Here is a 22005-nt window from a genome sequence, read left to right as displayed (position 1 = left end):
ATCGAGAAATGTAGCTCTCAGAATATAGAGTGGAGGTTTATACCACCCTACTCTCCTCATTTCGGAGGTTTGTGGGAAGCAGCTGTCAAAAGCGTAAAGCATCATTTAAGGCGCGTTTTGACCCAAGTTCATTTATCATTTGAAGAATTTGCCACAGTTCTCGCACAAATCGAGGCGATTTTGAATTCGCGTCCTTTATGCCCACTGAGCTCTGATCCCAACGATTTTGGACCTCTTACCCCAGCTCACTTCTTGATTGGAAGACCAATAATTGCAGCACCTGATCAAGATGTCACCGACATAAAAATGAATCGACTTTCCAGATTTCAGCTCGTACAACAATTAGCACAGCACTTCTGGAACAGATGGAAATCTGAGTACATTGCGGAGCTCCAAAGACGCACCAAATGGAAGTCCAACCAAGGCCATCTAGTAGAAGATTCTCTCGTTTTAGTGAAAGGCGAGAACACTATGCCCACTCAGTGGTTATTAGGTAGAATCAGCAAGCTCCATAGAGGCCCTGACGGTATCGCTAGGGTCGCTTCTATAAGAACTCCCTCTGGAGAAATCATCAAAAGAAGCTTTCAAAAAATCTGCCCCCTTCCAGTTGACCTTTGAAAGCCATCCTTATGCTTTCAACGCGGGGAGTATGTTCACGCCAGAATTAATTCAAAACTCATGAAAACTGGCAACGCTGTCCGACGAACCGACTACTGAGCGAATGGAAGAAATGAGATATATAATAAGTTCTGTTGTTAAAGCTATGTAAAAAATTTTCTTACAAATAAATGTTAATGTAAACGTGTTAATAATAACTATAATACAAGGGTAAATAGTCCAGATTGAGTCATTTATAACACGACTGAAAAACAAATGGCTTTTTTTAGAGCAGCTTACGCAGGCCAACTAAGAAATAAGCTGATCTGATAAAGCATCGTTTTGCAGTATTTTAGGGAGCCTCAACGTCGAGCCAGTAACCTAGTTCTTTTGGAGCATTCCTTCATGGGTCTGTTGATTTATGAATAAGCAATGTCCTTGTCGAGAAATTGGAATAAAAGGTCTAACCGAATCATATAATTTGAAAAATTAGATAACTTTCATTGGATTTTACGAAGAAATGTGCAAGGCAATCTGAACATCTAGAAGATTTACGTTAAATAATCTTTCAAGAATACTCCAGATGTATCTAGAAATATGCGCGAAGTAAATTATTTTTTAAATTTTTAAAAGGGGAGATTGTAATATGGTTCCCCACTTCTTTACAACGTTATTACTTTCTTAATTATATAGGACGAGTAGTTTTCATCGGAATACCGTTTATATAAATGAGAAGCTGTCATCAATTAAGTATATAAGGATATCATATTTTTAACACAAACTGCTTTATAGGAAATTGAAACCTCTGTTTTTCAGAAATGTTTTGTACCAACCATCAAGTATATGGCTTCAGCGAGCTGATTAAAATCAGTCAATTACAATCTTAATTCATGAGCGTAATATACGTATAAATGGGGTCTGTGCCCTGCAGACAAAGTTCGTTTGTACCAAGAATGCGCGCGCATAAAAAGCTTTACCTTGCTTCTTTCATAAGTTGTACATATATATACCAAAAATCGAAGGACGTGACTGGAAACAGAGATACTTGTTGGTAGATGTTGTTTTTGTTGATAATCTGTACTATAAATTGGTTAATGTTATTGACCGGTAATCACATACAGCGCGCACCAGCATTCTAGTGAAAGTCTTAAATAATTTTAATTTTGAATTCGTAATATTAAAAATGGCAGTGTCTATTCTTAAACATTGTGGTAAATATGGTGTTGAAGTTATGAAGAAAAATATACTCAGTGAATGTAGTCTTTACATCTTAACAATGAAAACGGTGAGTGTTAAAATATCAAATTATAACTATAAAATTTTTTAGTGTACTGTATCCTAGAATTTGTATATTTCTTAGAAATTATTTCAAAGTTCCAATATAAAAATTTTTAAGTTGAATGGCTCCTCTGTCGATATTTTAATATCTATTCGAATATTTACATTATAAACTCTTAAAGTTGATAACATTTCACTCAAGAATTCTTTTAAATAAAAAAAAGAGATTAGAATTATATATTTTTTGGATTGAATAACTTTAAAAATTATTATTCTTGCTACTGTCTTGGTATCAATATTATATTCTTTGGTATACGAGGATGGTACCAGAAGTACCGGCTCCAACAAATAAAACACAAAAATTTTGGAAAAAATATATTTATTTTTCTATGTAATTTCCTTTTAGCTCCTTACATTGTTCCCAGCGGTGTTCAATAAGTTCGATACTATTTTTGTAACCAGAATCGTTAAGCTCCTCAAAATAGCCATTAAATGCCGACATCACCTCTTCATTATTGGAAAATCTTTGACTACCGAGCCATTTTTCCAAGTCTGGGAACAGAAAATAATCCGAGTGCGTTAAATCTGGTGAATACGGTGCTTGAGGGAGCAATTCAAACTTCAATTCATTAGTTTCGGCCATTGCAATAGCGGATGTGTGAGCTGGTGCATTGTCTTGATGAAACAATACCTTCTTCTTAGCCAAATGCCGCCGTTTTTGCTTGATTTCTTCGCTGAAACGTTGCAATAATACTCGCCGTTGATAGTTTTTCCTTTTTCAAGATAGCCATTGAAAATTATCTCACGCGCATACCAACAAACCGACGCCATAACCTTGTCTGCAGATGGAATGGTCTTTGTCTTCTTTGGAATTGGTTCTCCCTTTTCAATTCAGTGTTTTGCTTGTTCTTTTGTTTCGGGTGTGAAGTAATGGACCCACATTTCATCTATAGTTATAAAACGGCGCAAAAATTCGGCTTTGTTTCTGTGAAACATTACCAAATACTCGATAGAAATATCTTCACTGTGAGCAAACGCGGCACTTATCTTGCGCACAGCTTTTTCATTTCCAGTTAATATGCGATGTATCGCACTTTTGAAATGCCCACTACGTCTGCTACCTCGTGCACTTTCAGTCGATGATCATCCATTACCGCTTTGTGGATTTTCCTCAACATTTCTGGAATCGTTACATCATTTGGTCTCACAAGTCGTACGGCCTGATTTAAACTCTGCTACCCAATATACTGTTAATAACGAAGGAACAGTCTTACCCAGAGTATAATCTTCAGATTTTATATTGATTGGACTAACGACTTTTTCCATGTTTACAAATTCACTAAAAACGTTCACTATTAATGGCTGCCAAAACAATACGTCTTCAAACTTGAAACATATGCTGTATAAATTGTGTATTTTTTAATACAGTGGTATTTTTCAAGCAATATCCGTCAACTCTAGGTCAGGCCAAGTACTTCTGGGACCATCCTCGTAAAATACTTAAATTCGAGTGGGGGTATATGTCCCAGTTAAAAATTATAGGTCACTTTTTTAAGGTTATTTCTTACACATTTATACTATTCATTTTACAAGAATTAATACGAATATATTTCACGCATGACTTGTTATTATTTTTTACTCTATTATTCTCAAGATTATGTCGAAATATTGTTTATTAATTAACTAATTACCTATTCATTCAAGGCTGCGTTTTAAATTTTTTTATTGTTACCTAAACAATATGGTTCATGGTATACATTAATATTTTGTGATACAAACAAGACCAAATCTGAAATAATAAATTTTTTCAATTGAAACAACTTTTAATTATATCTTGTGATATTTTTTTTTTGAAAAGGAATCAATTTACTTAATTAATCAAAACGAACAAAATAATAAATTCAAGTTGTGGCTTAAAGTTCATAATAGTAAGTTCACAAGATGTGTATAAAATTCTAAGTGTGTCAAGTTTCAGTTAGAAATTACGATATATGAAAGTTACAAAAACAGACGTTTAAATATGTTAACATTATTAAAAATTATTGCGCAATTTGAGCATGTTCAGCTGCGGTTCAATATATTCACATATACATTAATAAGGGGTTATAATTTTTTATAGAATTTACGTTTCAAATTTTTTGAATTAGTAATTTTGTAGTTGTGTGTCTCCGAAATAATAATGAAATATCCGTCACAAATTATTGTTTGTTGAAAATATGTAACTATAATTATACTATGAATAATTAAATACAAGGATAATGATTTTATAAATAAACAAACCTATCCTAACCTTTTCCAAGGTTGAATATTTTATGCGGGAATAAGAGGCGGGACATTAAACACAGGATCAATTTCTAAATAAAATATATACTGCTACTATAATAAATCCGTAAGTAATTTTATAATTGTTTACGGCAATTGCATCAGCTGTGTAAAGAGAAGGTTCGCAAAATGACTTAAGGCAGCTTGACATGGTGTTAAGACATTACCACTCTTACCACTACTTCTACCCGAAATGTCATAAGTAAATTACACGAATTCTGAACGTCAAATTTCATTTAATATTTAGCGACAGGTTTAAAAATGAAAATAACAAAGCTAATTGAAATTGTGAAATAAAAGCGGTCAGTGAATAATTGGCAATAATGGTATCTGCCGCTACCTCGCTTTTGCAGCCTGATGAACAGGTTGGTTTGTACGCGAAAATTAACTAGACTTCCCTTGAGAATTTCAGCTTAGGCGCAATAAAAATAACATCAAATCGGTAATGTTGTAAGTGCAAGGTTTTGTATGAAACAATCAGCTGAACTTCATTTGCGCATGATTTTGATCGAAAAATATTGCGCCTTGCATTGCATTGGACGTTTTATTACATCATGTCAAGGGGCCTTTAAGAAGCCGTGTTTATGTTCGAATTATCATGCCCAATGCTCTAGATATATGTTCTCTTTGTAATTTAGCACTCTTAATCTTTATCAACTAATTGGATCCTTTGTCCTTAAAGATCCCTACAAACTGAAAAGTATTAAGTGATAATCGAATAATGAATATGAACATAAGGCTTCTCGAAGGAAGCTATAAGATGGCAGTAAATGTCAGTTCTCCTATGACGTTTTTGGAACTGACAGGTCCAAAATACAAGTCAATGTAACAAGAATTTCTATTCTCTTTAATAACAATCGTATCGATTTTATTATTTTGTCTTAATTCGTGGTATTGGCCCAGCGAACATCTAGACGGACTTCCGATACCAACAGGGCAAGCGCTACGAAGTTTATCACCGCGCGATGCTCTCGTTATGGTGATTTGTAGTGGCCTCCAAGATTTTCCGATTTAACCATTCTAGACTATTTTTATGATATATCCTGGAGTTTCGAGCCTATCAATAAGCTTCAACTCTTGGAGCTATCAAAAAACTTACCAATGACAGTTCTGGCTAAATAGAAAATATAAATCGGACCCGTATAACACTAATATTGGAAGTGACAGCTTGATCGATATTATTTGCTTTACTTTTAGACGTCAAATAAACACATCTCAAAGCAAAACAAAAGTTTGTCATTTCTTAAAAAAGTTGATGATTTTAGGAACTTATAGTAGTATATAAGTTCGTAAATCTGCCACTTGTTCAAATTCTGACCATACTCGTATGTTTGACTTTAATCAACTACGATATTTTGGAGGTTTTTTTTATTGAAAGTTGGACATATTGACGAATAGTTTGTTAGCAATATTACATATATTGAAATCTTAAAACAGCATTTCTTATGGTTTTATATTTTATCTTCCATTATTTTCCTCTATTATTTTAAATGAATTTGAATTATATTTGACTTATAATTACTAAATATTTACGTAAAACTAGATTTATTGTTAATACAAATCAACCATCAGTATTATTATAAGGAATTATTTATTTGTTTACTTATCTTTTGAAAATTTAGGTTGATACTATTACGAAAGAACAATTATTATTTCAAAAGTTGGTTCCGTCAATTTACATTGGATTATGAAAAATAAATACGATAGGCTAAATCAATATTAGTTACGTTCAACATTTTAAATATATTGGGTGGAAAAATTGTAACATTTTTGAGGTTCAATGAAATAGTTTTTGTCGTGTTTTATAAAAAATCATATCGTTACTTTAGGACTTCACTGTATATTGATTATTAACGCGTTTATGTGGTACACAAGATTTCTGATTTGTCTCCAATCTTGTCACACTTTAAATTTAATCTTTTTACAAAGTGCCTCTGACTTAAGTAGGTGTCACGTCACGATATGACCGCAAGAATTCTTAAGCCAGACAACATTTTAAAAGAATTTAAAAGAAGTTTATTGAATATTTCTCCGGTTGATTGTGGGAAGCAATATATCGTTTTATTATACAGAGTGAGTTTTATGCATGGGACGCCTCAATTTGGCTACAACTATGCGTGTGTGATGAGGCAATACCTGCATAATGTGTCTCCCAGAAGAATGACTCCCGCGATCACCCGACATGAAACCTTTAGACTATTTCCTGTGGGATTAAATAAAAAACATCGTTTATAAAACCTGCCAATATTTAGGAATTAAAAGATAGGATTACCACGGAGATAAGAAGAATTTTTCTACTTCACAAATGTGGATCTACTTTTAACATGACACAAACATTTAAAGATTTGACTTCAGTTGTTATAAATTTTCTGCGCCTTGATTTGGATAAATATTTTACTGCACCAGCTTCGTTAAATTTTTTACTAACACACTGACACTAGACCTTGTTATTAAATTTGTATTAGCACATAAATTTTTGAAGAATATTCAAATTAAACGAGTTTATTTAATCGTAACCATCTAAATGTATGGCATTTAGGTATAGGAAACATTAAATTAAAAATAATCAGTATTTCTTAAATATTTCTAAAAGCACAAAATAAATAGGGGGATCCATTTGAAGTTCATTATTTTTCCGGAAAAAGGAAAGATCTGACAACAATGTAAATACCACCATAATACCGGCCGTATACAAAAATTTATAAAATTCATACAATTATCAGTGTTGAATAATTTGTGTTTTCTTTTTGAATAAACTTAAAAAATAGGATTAGATTGTCTGGAACAGTGTCATAATTCAACAACAAATAATTACTTATTTGTTTAGAGAGATTCATTGTTGATAGTGGGAGGCTGCAACCTCGCAAAAGCTCGTCCATTACAAATTACAGCATGTGTATTGTGAAACAAAGTTGTCAACTTCTAATGTTATTCAAAGTTTCATTTTTCGTGTATTCAAAGCTTACGTAATTTCAGTTGTTACTCTAAATTTTATATATTTGTTTGTTTCAACCATTTCATCCTATCATTTAAATTCAAATTACCATATTTTTATTTCAAGGCTAGATCGGAATCTCTTCCAATCAGTTATTTAAAAAAATGGGAACTTGCCATTAAAGATTCTAAAGCCTTTTTTCAAAAGTATCAAAATTTTGTATTTTTCCAAATTCAAAATCATATTTCGGAAATTATCCATTCATCATAATATCATAGAATATTTTTAAATGGTATATCATCGAAAAATTAGATTGAAATCCTCGTATACTCTATATTTGGTTCTGAATGGCTGTTGGTTCCAAATTTAAAAAGATGAGAGGAATGAATTATATCAACATAATGTTTTCTTATAGAATGTGAAAATTGTATGCCCAATATGCTTTATTTTTACCCGCAAAATTCCACATTTCATTAGAATGAACCATGGAATAATAACTTTTATAAAATAAATTTTTAACAATACTTTTTTTTTAATGCTTTAGTTGAAAAAAAAATCTCCTCAAAGTGAAATTCCATATGATATACAATATTATTTTTCAAATATACTAGCTTCAGAGGAAAGAATTAATACAAATAGTCATGTTGTTACATAGAAGCTTATTTTGATTAATTATTCTGGCTAAAGGAAGCTTTTATAATCAAAGTTGTACCTCAAAATTCAAATCAAAATCGAACAAATAACGAAAATAATTCGAATGTCTTCTTTTTACTATTATTTGCACACAGGGCCCCACAGCTGGAATGGGGTTTAAGTAGATAGTGTGTTTTGTTTTTTATTATTACATTTTATGTGTCCGATAAGGATATGATTGTTGATATCAAGTAGAACTGGAAAAATAAGATAACATGAGTGGTTAAACTTTATTTAATAAATAACACAACTAAATGTTTTATAGATCTCATGCCAAGTAAAGAGTTTGATAAAAATATTTGTCTGAGCTCAAATGCATTTAACTCGCTATTTGAATTAACGCTTAGGGAATAGTGATTCATCTATTTTTACATTTAGATCGCTACCACTTATTACAAGTCCCAGAACTTTGTTGTATATATTACTGTTTTGTTTAGCAATTTTTGCTTAGGAACAAATTTAAGAGTTGTAGGGGAATAACCGATTTTGACGCAAAGACATAATCGCCAATATTTGATATATTATTTTTCAGACTTCGAATCAAAGACATCCATTATTAATACCGCCAAGCTTTAACGTTCACCAGGTAATGAGAAACTATAGTAAACATGTTAAACATTCCCATGCAGAGAGACGATATGACTCTGATTCTGAATCAGATAGTGATTTAGAATGGATTGGTCATCGAGTAAGTGATTTTATTACTTATATCTGTAATTAACATTATTTAACTACTATAAAATTTATTTAGATGAATCATTTATTTTCGTTTCATAATTTGTTAAAATTATTGAGATTCACATCGAGTGCTTTGAAGCTCAAGAACCTAAAAGCTTTTAGATTTGTTCTTAATTTCATCTTCAACAACAATTTGGAGACACGGCTGAGGTTATACCTCTCACGGGGTACGCTACACAACGTTCGAGCACCAAAAGGTTCTACGTGAAGTTCGAGATAGAAGTAAATCAGTTTTCCGCCGGTAATTTCATAGTTCGTATTAGGATTTTGGGCGGCCAAGAGCCTTTAAGTACATTTGCTTTCTGATAGGTCCGTTGTACCAGGCACTTTAACTGGAACTTTTAGATGATTCGTAACCAACCGAAGAGGGGGAAACTGCATGATGGGCCCAGTTATCGCGTTAATTGAACTCAGCAACTGCTCTAAAGCCGGTATCGGGTTGATTCATTTTACTCTCGAACAATTGCAGTTTCGATCATCTCTCGGATTTCGCCTAGCTAGCACAGAGTCCTACTGCGGGTGCAGTTTTACGGCTATTGGAGCTCGCTGTTTTCGGCCTCTTAACAGGATTTACCTGAACCTTCGGGCTGGAAGCACTCAGCTGGTTAGTAAGAAGTACTCATAAGTTCAACTTCAACAGCAGTTGGAAGGCACGGAAAAATTGGAAAGTTTAGATTACAAGTGGTGTTTGAGAGACAAAAGGGTAGAGCATTAAAAAAAGTTGGAAGAAAAAAAGTCTGGAAGAATACGAGATACTAAAGTTTCCGCTTGTCCTTGTAGTTCTTGAGGTGTTTTCGTGATTCGATTTTGGCGAAATTATTAGGAGTTATAAAATAAATTATGTTAGTAAACATATGAATCTAAAGAGTTGTTGGTAATTGGTAACTGGATGTGCTTATATTCTGAACAAGACACCAGGTAATTCGCAAATTGGGATACGTATAACACGTGCGAGGTGACGCAATCCAGCATGCACTTTTGTAATCTACAAGATTGAATACAATGAAGTAAATTGACGACGCAGCGCGACCTGACACGACACGCGTGAGCTCACAGACGTGTCCCGCTGTAGTTCAGACATTCATTTTAGTTGTAATTGTAAATTGTTCACTGTTTTTTTATCTTCGACTCCACCGTTACCTATTTGAAAACACGCCTTGCCTCATGTTATGGTAGAAGAAAGAGTTCATTTCAGTTAATACGAAGGTTGTCTCAAAAGTTTCCGACCTCAACCTGAAGATGTCAGCTCTTATTAATATAAGCTGGGAAATATATTTGCGCACGCGCTCAGATATTCAAATGGTTCTGGAAAACCGTCGGATTAAGGTTAAAAAGAAAAAGGGAATTGCAAAGGTCGCATCTAGTCCAAAAAAGACTGTAAAACAATAACAGGAGAGTATTACGCATACTACGCTTGACTACTCACCGTATTCACCAGATCTGGACCCCTGTAATTTTTTCTTGTTTCCTAACCTTAAAGTTTAACTTTTAGAAGAGAGATTTTCAACAGGAGGACGTTTTTTATTCATATTATTTAGAAGAGTTAAAAAGGTTAGAGTATCGCTGCAAAAGTGTATAGACTTAAAGCTGATAATATGTTGAAAAAAAAATATGGTAATGTTAAATCTTTATTAGGTCGAAAACTTTTCAGACAGCCCTCGTAATTACTATCAATTTAGTGATTTTAGCACCACAGTATATTAAATGATAATTTAAGAAGCTTTCGTGGAAAACATGACAGATTCCGGAATTCGACGTAATGATTTAGATAGCACTATAGAACTGTGAAATTAGTTTAGTTGAATATAAGATTTTTTATAGGGTGAATCTGATTTTTGGAGAAGGAAAATTAGAACATTTCATGGAATCATCGACTTAAATAAGGACGGCGTAATTTCATTTGATGATTTTAAACTTCTTAGCGACAGGTTTATTAATCTAGGTCATTTACAATCCGACCAAGTCCAAAAATTCCAAGAAGTTTTAAGGGTAAGTTTTGTGAAATTGACCATAACAATTTTCGAAATATCTGTTATTAAAATAAAAGAGATACAGAAATTTGAGAGTATATACTTAAATCTTTCATAGTATGCTAGTCATAATTATATAGGTACATCTTGTTATAAATACTATAGTAAGGGCCGGTTTCTTCACATTCTAATAAAGAACCAAATAATTATTAGCCACATAACTTTAGTAGGAACTTTTAATTGTCGAATAAATGTTTAACGTTTCTTCACTCTAGTCGGTTAAAATCCGAACTAACTAATAAGTATTTGTCACTTTATTATCTATTTAACAAATAGTCTACTGTTGGTAACAATATGAAAGATGCCTATATAGCAATCGTCCATATATTGAATAGGGAAAGAAATAAGCGAAAAAACGTTCTTCTATTGACGTTTTCCTATGATTTGTGTTTGTGACAACGATCTGGCGTTATTATATTTGCACGTGTTTTGTTGAGGCATTGTATAAAGAAAGAATATTCTTTATACGATGGTTAAGGTTAATGTTAAAGAAGTCGCTAGTGGGAGAAAGATGTGTTGGTCTGAAAATTATAGTTTATATTGAAAATAATTGATAAGAAAGTGGTAAAAAAATGTTATCATCGGACAAAAAGTTGTAATGATCAATTTTACGACGAACGGAATAAGCTAGTTCTGAAATTTTCTGTATTTCCTCAACCAATTCTTCATCAAAAAAATCTTTTAAATCAAACCACTTTTGATGGATATTAAAGGTTAAGTTTCTACTGAACTCTTCAACACTTGCGTCTGCCTAATAACTTATTTGGCAAATAACTCGATTTAATAGGAGTTTTACTTTATTAGAAGGCGAAGACACCGAATTTTTGGTTATTCGGTAAATAATAGTTAGTAGGGACTTTATTAGGAAGTGGAGAAACCCGGCCTAAGAGTTTCTGTAAGTTGTGTGAACCTGCACGGCCTTCGTCACATTGAAAAATCGAGGCAAAGTAAAAAATGCGGACCAAAATTCACACCAATGATGATCGTGAGCATTTCCATGCTCGAATCAATTTTCATCACTAGTCGCGATATTTACAACTAAAGTAACGAAATATTAAGAAGCGCACCCGTTTCGACACATTACAGCGGATTTTCTATTCAAACGCTGAGATTGGTTAGGAAATGTACGGAAACTAACCCGGATCACGTTCCCTGTTGTTCTAAATATCTTCTTCTTTCTTCCAGAGTAGGTCTAACGCCTGTTCCTTCTTCGATATCTTTTCTCATCCTGGCTCTAGATTGTCATCCCACCTCTCTCGTGGTCGACCTCTACTCCGTATTCCAATTGGAGATTTATCCCTTGCTATTTTCACCAGTCTATCGTCTGTCTGACTTATATGATTGAAATTTTTAAACCAATTTTTTTAGTTACAATAAATATCAAAATATAGCCGTGTACCAATGACTTTCTCCTAAAATATTCACCGAAGTGAATGTGGCCTGCGTAAATGATCCAAAAATTGTAATGAATAACAAGATATAAGCAAATTCATCAATCTGTTTCTCGATTGACTCTCTTTAATTCAATTCTTTATTTATGTTTTAGAGCTTATGGGAAAAACAGTTTGGAGAAATTTCCCCCTACAATTTGGTATCAGTTGAGAGATATTTAGAAAATATGCATCACGTTTTAAATGATAAAAGGCTTGTCAGGAAAGCACATTCATTTTTACCATATTTATTCAAAGTAAGTTGTTACGATACTATTAAATTTCAGTACAAGGGTTTTTATTTCAAATTTCTTCAGTCTAAAAAAAACGTCAACGTATATGCGCGCCGATTTTGAATTTGAATAGTCTTAGAAACTAATAAGGAAATAACAACATCAAATATCATCAAGCTGTAAAGATTCATCCAACAATTTTATTGATGGAGATACGGGAGCCATGAACCAGTTTATCTTCAATCCACTTAATGCCATTCTATTATAATTGTTAATCCTCTAGCTACATCAAGCAACTGCTTATTCGTTTACAAGAATCTTATGGTAAATCAGTGAGTGGAACTTCTCGAAAATTTATGTCAAACTCTTCAAATAACTGACAACACCCAAAAACATCTACATACTATAAAAGTGGTCACAATTCTTTGACAAGATTTCGAATTTAACCAAAAGTGTATTATCATCTAGACTTTTAAGAAGATTTAAGAAGAATTCTTGATAAATCAAAATTAATACAACATGGGAAGCAAACAAAATCTAGAATAAACTAGAGGTAATAATAGAATGAACAGTGGAGAAGTTGGTAGTAGAAGTACTGAGTAAGAAAGGAAGAAAGTAGGTGGAAATACTTCGTTAGAGGATTTACAATTACTTGGAATTATTTCTATTAAAACATCAAAGTTGAATGAAGAGCTTAAAATTTTTAGAAACTTATACGTACATTGTTGATATATATTAGTTTATAGACGAGATTTTTTTTGAAAAAACATAACAACGGGGCTTTAGGAGATCAATAATCAAGATTTAATGACAAATCATGCTCATTAATTACAGAGGTCAACAAAATTGGTTCCGAAAATACAACTAATTATACATGTAACAAAGAAATAACTAGATTTTTTCTATCGGCTTTAGTTTTCAAAATATAGTAGAGTAATTGATATTTGTCCCGGTACAAGATAAAAATAAAACAATAATATATATTTAGTGGCTGGAAAATGAGATTTAATCAATATATACCTGGAGTTGTAGCCTAACTAACTTCAAAGTGATGAACACAATCCCTTGATCGGACTAGATTTAGTAAAATTATTTTTTTTCTCATTTGGTAGTATTGTTGACATTCACTTGAGAAATAGGATTAAACTTCGGCTCCATATTTCAGATGTAAAACGTGTGTTGGTCGATTACAATTCCAAGTTAAGAAAGGAAGGGTTTCAAGTTTGTTGGTACTAATGGTTTGAAGAGGACTGCGAAATCACTGTGATGGCTATAATCTTCATCTCTTCAATATTAAAGGCGTAAATAGAAACCATAGACACAAATAGACAAACCCTTATCTAATTATTGTAAGAAGGAGTTCAGCAGTCTCCCTGAATTTTCAGAAGATAATTCGGAAACATAATATGATGGAGCTGATAGATTTCAATCTGATGATAGCGGAGAAATCAAAGAGTCTACGGAGATGCTTGTATTAAAATTAAAAGAAAACAGTCTACTCGATCTACTGCCTTTCGCCAAGAAAATACAATATGAAAGTATCTTCCACAACAATGGATTTTACAAAAAAGTCTATTATCGCCTCTTTTGCTGTTTGAAATATGCCATCTTATATAATGTGAACAAATATGATTTAATTAATTTTGGTTATTTAAATACTACGAACAAGATATACAAAACAAATGCACTAGTTTAAAAAAATCTAATAACATTAATTTTATTCTAATTCGCAGGCTGTGGATAAAGACAGATCCGGAGAAATAACAGTAGAAGAATTTAAACTATTCTTCAAGGTTTTAGGCTTAAAAGAGCACGATGCAGTATTGGCTTTTAGAGCGATAGATTCAAATGTTGATGGGAAAATTTCACATAAAGAATTCGTCAAACACGGTAGAGATTTCTTTTTAACTGAAGATCCAGACAGAATAAGTAAATATTTTTGGGGTCCACTCGTAGAACATTAAACATTGTATGTTTTCACAGTTTCATGAATTATTCAGTTCATCCATTTTGATTTGAAACTTTTTAATTACCGTTTCGTGATACTTCACATTCCCGCTATTCCGTATTTGTTGTATTCTAAATAATTTACATTTATATATTTATATAAATATCTAAGTCTTTAATATCTTGCCCTCTTTCTATATATTTTCTTGAATAAATGATCCTTCAACCATGTTTCGACTCAATTTCGGTCCTTATTAACATATTTTGATGATCAATTTCTTTAAAAAATAGATTATTTATTAAAGAAGACTTGAAAATAATATCATTTAGTTAAGGGCATATTTAGCTCTTAAATTATCCAAGGTGTATTACCTATTTTAATCATACAAAGGGCAACTTCAGAAATCAAATTGTATCCAATCCTCTGTGTAGTCATACAATACAAATTAAGTGATGAGAGCAATGTCCTTAGGAAGTTACATAGTGAAACGGCTCTTCAAATTCTCATAGAAATGCTGAAAATCTGATCAAATATTTTAGCTGGTCATCGAGGGAATGAGTGAGTGACAAGACCAGCGAATAAAGAAGCTGTGGAGATTTATTTATTCAATGGAACCAATTACAATATCCAGTTTTACTTCATTTGCTGACCCCTCGATTATTCTGTGAGATACTAGATTCTATCAACATTTTCGACACTTTTTGACTATGAAGGACTTACTTTTTGTGGTTCATCTTTAACCGACTCTCCTATTTCTGAAAATGACATTTCGTTCACCTCTTTAAACCTGGGTAGTCCTTCTACTTTCAGAAAAATTTCAAAAGTTTCACTTACGTGTATCAAAGTCCGATGCATATTGTCGTATGAAATTTATGTTACTCATTCTCTAAACAACAAACTTCATTGCATGTTCATCTGCTTTTCCTTAAAGACCCAACAGAGATTCGGTAAATCCAAAGAGACAAATTTTTATGTGGGAAGGTTACAACAGGATACACTGAAATATTTTTATGTACCCTGTAATAAAATGTGTCATCTAGGCGTAAAAAATTATAATAAATTCCATTATGAAATTTTGGAAATCGATAAAAATACCTGGATGAGCCTATTTTCCATATTTTTTGTATATCTCGAATGAACCTTAAGTTAAACATTGTCAATTATACTGAAACTATTATGTTCTTCACTTTGGTGTCTTCTTTTAATATTTTTATCGGACAATGAGCTTTTTGAGATTCAGAATTAATTATTAAAGGAAAATAGAATTGGAAAATAATTATCATTTGTTTAGATTTAACACAATTAGAGAATAGTGAGATAAGAAAATATTTATGTTGCTCTTTGTAGTGAATTTACAATTTTCTTTCAGTTTACTCTGTTGTACTTTAAGTAAAATAGTATCGAGATTCTCTGTGGCGGTCTCACGTTTCAAGTATTGCTACGTTGCCAGACTGACTACATAATTTACACATCTCGTACAAACTTATTCTTACCTTAAACATTAAGTTGCTAAAATAAGTTTTTTATTTGTTTTTAACAAGATTTATTTGTAATTATTTCATACATATATATAAATTAAGATTTATTTCGTTAAAATTGTACAACAACTCGTATAGTAAAATTTTTTATAATGTATGTGGTTTTTTATGGACCCCTAAATAGTTACGCATTATTATGTAAAGCTTTTTTATTATAATTTTCATAATAATTTCACATTATATATTTAATGTGATTGACAAAGAGATTGAATGAAAATGTAATGACATGCTGAATATAGGGAAACTTTAAGTGAATTTTTAATACGTGTTATGAACGAATTAATTACTTGATATCACATTAATTACATCAAAATTTCTTTTTATTTTCCCGTGAACGAAAAGAAAGACAACGTTACGTCCTCTCTTAGCTATTTTTAACAAATTGTTAAGTAATTCTGCATTTTTATTTATTAATTTCTACAATGGAACATAATTTGTAATTTTTTTTATAAATAAAAATATAATTATGAATAGTACTGTTTGTTTTATTCACCCCATACTTAAAAATCACTTCCTTAATGCTCATGGATCTTAATTCTAGTTAATTTTCTTATAAAAAAAATCAGTTTTCGTTTCAGTTCAAAAATACTTGATTTCGAGCTTTAAATATAAATATCTGAGCGATATTTTTTGGTTATTGCACATACTTCGACCTGTCATTATCTGAAGGCCTTGAATTAGTACACTTAGAATTTATGAAGAAGCTGATGAGGTCTATTGGAAGAGGAAATACTATAGTAGAATTCTTCTCGGCTGAAATGTTGTTCAAAGTCTGAAGATAGCGGAGCTGAAAAATACAACAATATACTAAACGACAATATTTTTTCAATGTTATTCAAGTACAAACAATAAATTTATTAATTAACATTTGACGATAAGAAACATAAATTCTATCTACCATATTGTACGTTCCATTAAACGGGACATATTCAGAGCCGTGGAGGAGGCTTGGTGATAATGGATAGGTGTTGTTTAACTCAAATTATATTTCCGAAAATGTAATACAAAACTGATTACAATGCTATGTATCAATGAAAGTCCGCTTTAAATTAACCATATTCTATATCCATTTGGCTGTTAACCAACTTATTAATTTCAATTTCTTTCAAATAAACTGTCAGCTTAACTCTGTTGATAAGATAACAGTACTTATGATGCTATGGTCAAAGCTGTCTATAATTTAATGCGAAAATTATCGAATTGAAATAATGAACATAATGCAAGAAGAAAAAATCTCATATACTTTATTAGCCTCGAACCTCGTCCACGAGTCAAATCGTTTTCGTCTATTTAATTAAAATAAAACGGTGAGCGCAACTGTTTCAATAATAATCTCTCTCATATTTTGTAGAATGTTGCCTCCTCGCCTTTTGTATTTCTCCTTTTCATAGAATTTCACTTTCTCCAAACCTGACACATCTATCAGTATGTCCTTTTGTTTAAATTTGATCTTTTGCATTCCATCTTTCATAGTGCACAATAGAATAACAATAAGTAAATAATAAATAGAAATTGAACTTTTGTGTGGTATCAGCTGCAGAATAATATAGAAAACAAGAAACTACGAATATTAACAAGACTATAGTCGGAGCTCTACTGCCGTAATCGACATCTGTAGACGCTAGGCTTAGCAAAATGCAACGTGCAGATTCTGTTAGAGGACGAAACCTCTATCCCAGTGTGGGCGACTACGTAACCCAGAGTATTACACCTGAAAGTGTATGAAATATAAGACGAAAACTTCTGGTAAGCTAAAGCCATCACATATTCTGAACTTTCTAGAATGAATGGGATTAAAAGATCAGCTGTAAACTCTAAGAATCCCCAATGACACAGCAAGGGCACACAGAAGATAATAAATGAATAATATATTTTACGTGTTTTTTCAATTTGAATTATAAATTTTCTCTATAGTTACGTGAAAAATAAAAACATAGTTATATTGCTCAAAAAATATCTCGGACCTCCTAGAAACAATTCATTGACTTAAGGAATCAACAATCGTAGTCTCGATAGTGAACATTCAAATTTATGTGCTTATAAATTATAGTTCAATATTCAGAACCTACCTGTAGGGCTACTGGACTTTCATTTATAACATCAGAAGCTTCCTTCAAGGCTTTGGATGCTTTCATTTCTCCTTCGGCTGCAATAACTTTTGCTCTGGCTTCTCGAGATGCTTCAGCTTCAGCTGCCATAGCTCTTTGGAGTTGTTGCGGTAAACTAACATCTTTACTGGAATATTTGAAAGAACTGATCTGTATTAAAGTCAAGCCTTTCGTATATCTGATTTTCATATCAAAACAAAAGATGAAAACTCGTGTTATCTCCAGTAATGGTTACATCTAGATGTGTCATTTTTTTATTCTACAATACTCAGTAAAGTTCAATTCGGGACATTGTATAATTATAATTTATATTGAGTGCATAGAACAATTGTTGGGAATTAAAAATCGCAGTATAGGGGAGAATTTTTCAGAGCTAATTAAATCGTGCAACACCGCTAAGTCAAGATGAAATTTTTTCAATTTATTTTTTGTTTTGTTTCCTTTTTTTATTTTCAACCAACAAAGAACATTCATTGACGTACTAGAAAATTTAGTATTTGTTTATAATTAGAGTGTATTCTTAGTTGCCCCTAACTTAAATATGTTTATTTCAAGTTCTCTTCAACAACTCTTTTAATATAATTCTTGGCGATGACGTGATGGTTTTTTCTTGATACTCACATTTCAACTCGTTCAACTTTCACTCCCCACGGATCTGTAGCTACATCTAATGATGTTTGCATGGCGTGAGATATGGCTTCTCTGTCTGAAAGTATTTCTGCAAGGCTCCTGGTTCCAAGAATATTCCTGAGGGTAGTCATTGCAAGGAGTCTTGTAGAATTACTGAAAACATGTCAAAAAGATGAGTTAGACTGTTTTGAAGAATAAATAACTACAACCAGAAAAGTTCAAAAAAGTCCAGTAACCAGAGCAAATGAAAACCAATATTTTTAACAGAGACCAGAGGTTACCGTTTGAAGTAGCTATCCACATTTTTGCTGAATGCAAGGCACTGCAGAATAGATATAGTAGGAAAACTTACTCAAACTGAAGCTCGCGAATGTTCTAAAATTTTAGAGATACTTGGAAAAAAAAAGAATTACTAGTGTTAAATAGTCAGATAGTGAATTGCTACTCCATGCAAGCAGTGAAAGTCTAAAGGGATTGCTTCTATATTGGCAATGATTGTAACAGATATGGTAGAGACTAAAATTGGTTTGGACTCTTCAAACAAAAAAATCCGCAGTAAGTTAAGTGAATTTTCAGTCGAAGTAGATGCTATGTAGTAAGAATTTCTTACTTAACACTGATATTCGTTGGTTAAGACCCAGAAACCACTTTTGGTTCTACGAAAAAAGATTACTAGTTTCCTTAAAGATGAAGTTAAGTTTATTATTATAGAACTGGAAAATCATATAGTAGATGTACAGTTTTTACAAGGAAAATAGCAGGCTATTGTCAACTTGGACAGATAAATGAATTTAAAAATAAAATTTAACTTTTCAAGCTGTCATTAAATAAAAAAGATGTTTCCTTTCTTTCAATCAGTATAAGTGCGTTTTCAAGAAATGGAGCGAGGAAGTTTCAAAGATCTATAACATAAAATACATTCACACAATTGCAAGTTTTAGTGAGAAATTTTTGGAATGTGGAAATTTTCGGAACAGCAGCTTTTCTAACATGTAATTGTAGCCCAAAATGTAGATCCTTCCTTTCTAAAGCCACTTACTGAGTTGCCTCGTTTAAACACTACCAATATTAAAGTTGATATTGACGCGTTAGTTAGTGAAAATCAAATTACTACAAATATTACTACATTTGATAATTCTTGAATAACTTCTTATGCCAAACCGATTGAACTGAATAAGTTGTATACGAAGTTTTTAACAATGCTGCCTTTGTTGAAGCCTTCACTAGTTGATTCAAGCTTATTTTTTAAATTTTTGTTAAATAATTTATCGGGCTCAATTAATTCCATATCCAATTAAATCGTACATGTAGAAAATGAGGGATTTATTAACTTTAAATGATAAAAAATAGTTAAAAAGAGATTTTTGTGGTTTGTTGTTTTTATGACCTGTTTTGTATCTGGCTACAAGCTTAACCCTCAAAAGCTTTATGAGGATATGCTTCATACATTAATAATAGTGAGACAAGCTTTGCTTAAAGCCTTAAATAACATTATATAAATCGTACCTGTAATTAGTAACTTTCACTACAGCATTTAGAGGATCTTGAATTCTGTAGTAAACTACAGCATCGACTGTGACGGTCACCGAGTCCTTTGTTAAAGCCTAAAAATAAAAAATAATAATTTATAACCATCAGGATAAAGATTTTCTACAAGGAGAAAATATAGTACTTAACTCTTGTGGTGGTACATCAAAAGATATAGTCCGGAGATCCACTTTAACATAACTATCTAAACATGGCAAAACAAAAAAAATTCCCGGTCCTCTAGCTCCTCCTGTTCTCACTCGACCCAATCTAAATATGACTGCTCTCTCATATTCTTGTACTACCTATAGAACAACATTTAGAAATTAATTCCTACGAACACAACAACGACACTAATAAAAATACTAAAGGCTTTGTTGATAAATGAAATATGTATATTATTGATTTCAATTAAAGAAATTTTTTTGTTAGTGGAGTCTTGATTCACCGAATTGTAGTTTACGTATTTATTCTTTTTATCGTTTTCCGAGGTCTCTTGTGATTGTAAAAAAAATTGTTATACAAGATTTACCTCTTGTTACTTTATTTTGAATGTGTCATCCTGTCAATAACGATTAATATATTTGAGAATGATTTCCTCTTGTTGTTTATTTACAATAAATTCAAATAAAATCTTTTAATAATCATGATTTATAATCAACACGTACCTTAAAACACCAAAATAGCGAAAACGGAAGAGTAGTAATCAATAAAAGAATTGATCCAAAAGTTGCTACAATTTCTACACAACTCATGATGGACGGTTTTTCTGAAAAAGAAAATGTACTGAATAACACATAATAAAGAAAACTAAAACACATTTTTCTCTACAACTAAGAAACAGGAACATGAGTAGTTCTCCAGGTAGTATTGATATAGAAACGTAAACTGCCACACGATCACCGGATTTCAAAACATCAAATAAATAGATCTAAATTGATTGCATTGAAGTTTGAGTTCATTATTTTATTTTCAATCATTCTGTAAAATTATTGATATATGTATAATATTGTTTCTCTAAAAACAAATAGTCATTTACTATTAATATATTTTTGAAAACGTTTAAATGGTCTCGAAGAGAGAGTACAGTAATTTTATTATTGCAAATATGCATCGCTTCAAATCTGATTTGTTGGTTGTCATGTTATGGAATAAAATTTATACCAATCCTTCAAGATCCTTTGGGCTAGGGTAGTGAATAATTCTAGTATATTTTGAAATTGTTAAAAAGCGTTTATTATTGTTTTTTGATGATATTAAAGAATTTAATAGGGATTATAATGAATTTAAATACCTTCATAAATGTCTTGAAGACTTTTTACCTACGTACTTCAGTAAATGATCGAAAGTTTTAAAGAAGTTAATTAGTTTGACGAAATTTTAGAAATTAAGTTTAACGTACCTCAAAAGATTTGTAGTTTAAATAAGTTTTGGAATTTTTTAAAAACTTGAGAAGAATTAAGATAATTTCAAAGAATCTTGTTCAGAATGTTTCGTAAATGAAAATCGAATACATTCTGCGTCAGTTAGCTCAAAATATATATAACCGTGATAATGCATAGTCAGTCTTTTCAACAATACCTACTCATTATATAATAAAGCTGTGAGATATAATATTTTCCCTGGTAATCAATCAATTAGAAAAAAAGGCTGCATTGCAAGGTCTCCATTTACTCCCTTTTTTTATGCTGTTCTTTGAGGAGCAAAATGTAAACGGCTGCATACAATGATTAAAAAAACCAAAAGACATATACGCTACGGTCAACCGGAAAAAATCTATACAGGACGGATTTCAACGATTAAAAAAAATAATTGAATAGCGGCTGAGAATAATAAACTTAATATTTATGTCTCATCGTCATTTTGAAGGATGTTTTTTGAACTTCATCATAATTATTTAGTCTATGCTGACTGGTTAGAACAAGTACTAGAATATTGGAGATTGCAGCAATTTGGAAATGAGAACTTTTTATTAAACTATAATTATAAGCTGTTTCT

The 22005-nt window shown here is 31.7% G+C and overlaps 2 protein-coding genes across 2 annotated transcripts; one reads left to right on the top strand and one right to left on the bottom strand.

Moving 5' to 3' along the window:
- The first annotated feature begins 1572 nt into the window (after positions 1-1572).
- On the top strand, positions 1573-16218 carry LOC130904113 (sarcoplasmic calcium-binding protein). Its single transcript, XM_057816678.1, has 5 exons — positions 1573-1882; positions 8358-8513; positions 10385-10552; positions 12140-12280; positions 13990-16218. The coding sequence occupies exons 1-5, from the start codon at positions 1781-1783 to the stop codon at positions 14218-14220; spliced, it is 798 nt and encodes a 265-aa protein (XP_057672661.1). The 5' UTR covers positions 1573-1780; the 3' UTR covers positions 14221-16218.
- On the bottom strand, positions 16035-21486 carry LOC130904112 (band 7 protein AGAP004871-like). Its single transcript, XM_057816677.1, has 7 exons — positions 21410-21486; positions 20676-20776; positions 20159-20312; positions 19987-20086; positions 18472-18633; positions 17812-17977; positions 16035-16529 (listed from the first exon to the last, which is right to left on the bottom strand). The coding sequence occupies exons 2-7, from the start codon at positions 20760-20762 to the stop codon at positions 16377-16379; spliced, it is 822 nt and encodes a 273-aa protein (XP_057672660.1). The 5' UTR covers positions 20763-20776; positions 21410-21486; the 3' UTR covers positions 16035-16376.
- Positions 21487-22005: the final 519 nt, after the last annotated feature.

Source organism: Diorhabda carinulata, chromosome 2 (assembly GCF_026250575.1).
Source record: "Diorhabda carinulata isolate Delta chromosome 2, icDioCari1.1, whole genome shotgun sequence".
Classification (NCBI taxonomy): Eukaryota; Metazoa; Arthropoda; class Insecta; order Coleoptera; family Chrysomelidae; genus Diorhabda; species Diorhabda carinulata.
The sequence above is the reverse complement of the archived record's forward strand: the minus strand, read 5'-3'. Positions and strand labels throughout refer to the sequence as shown.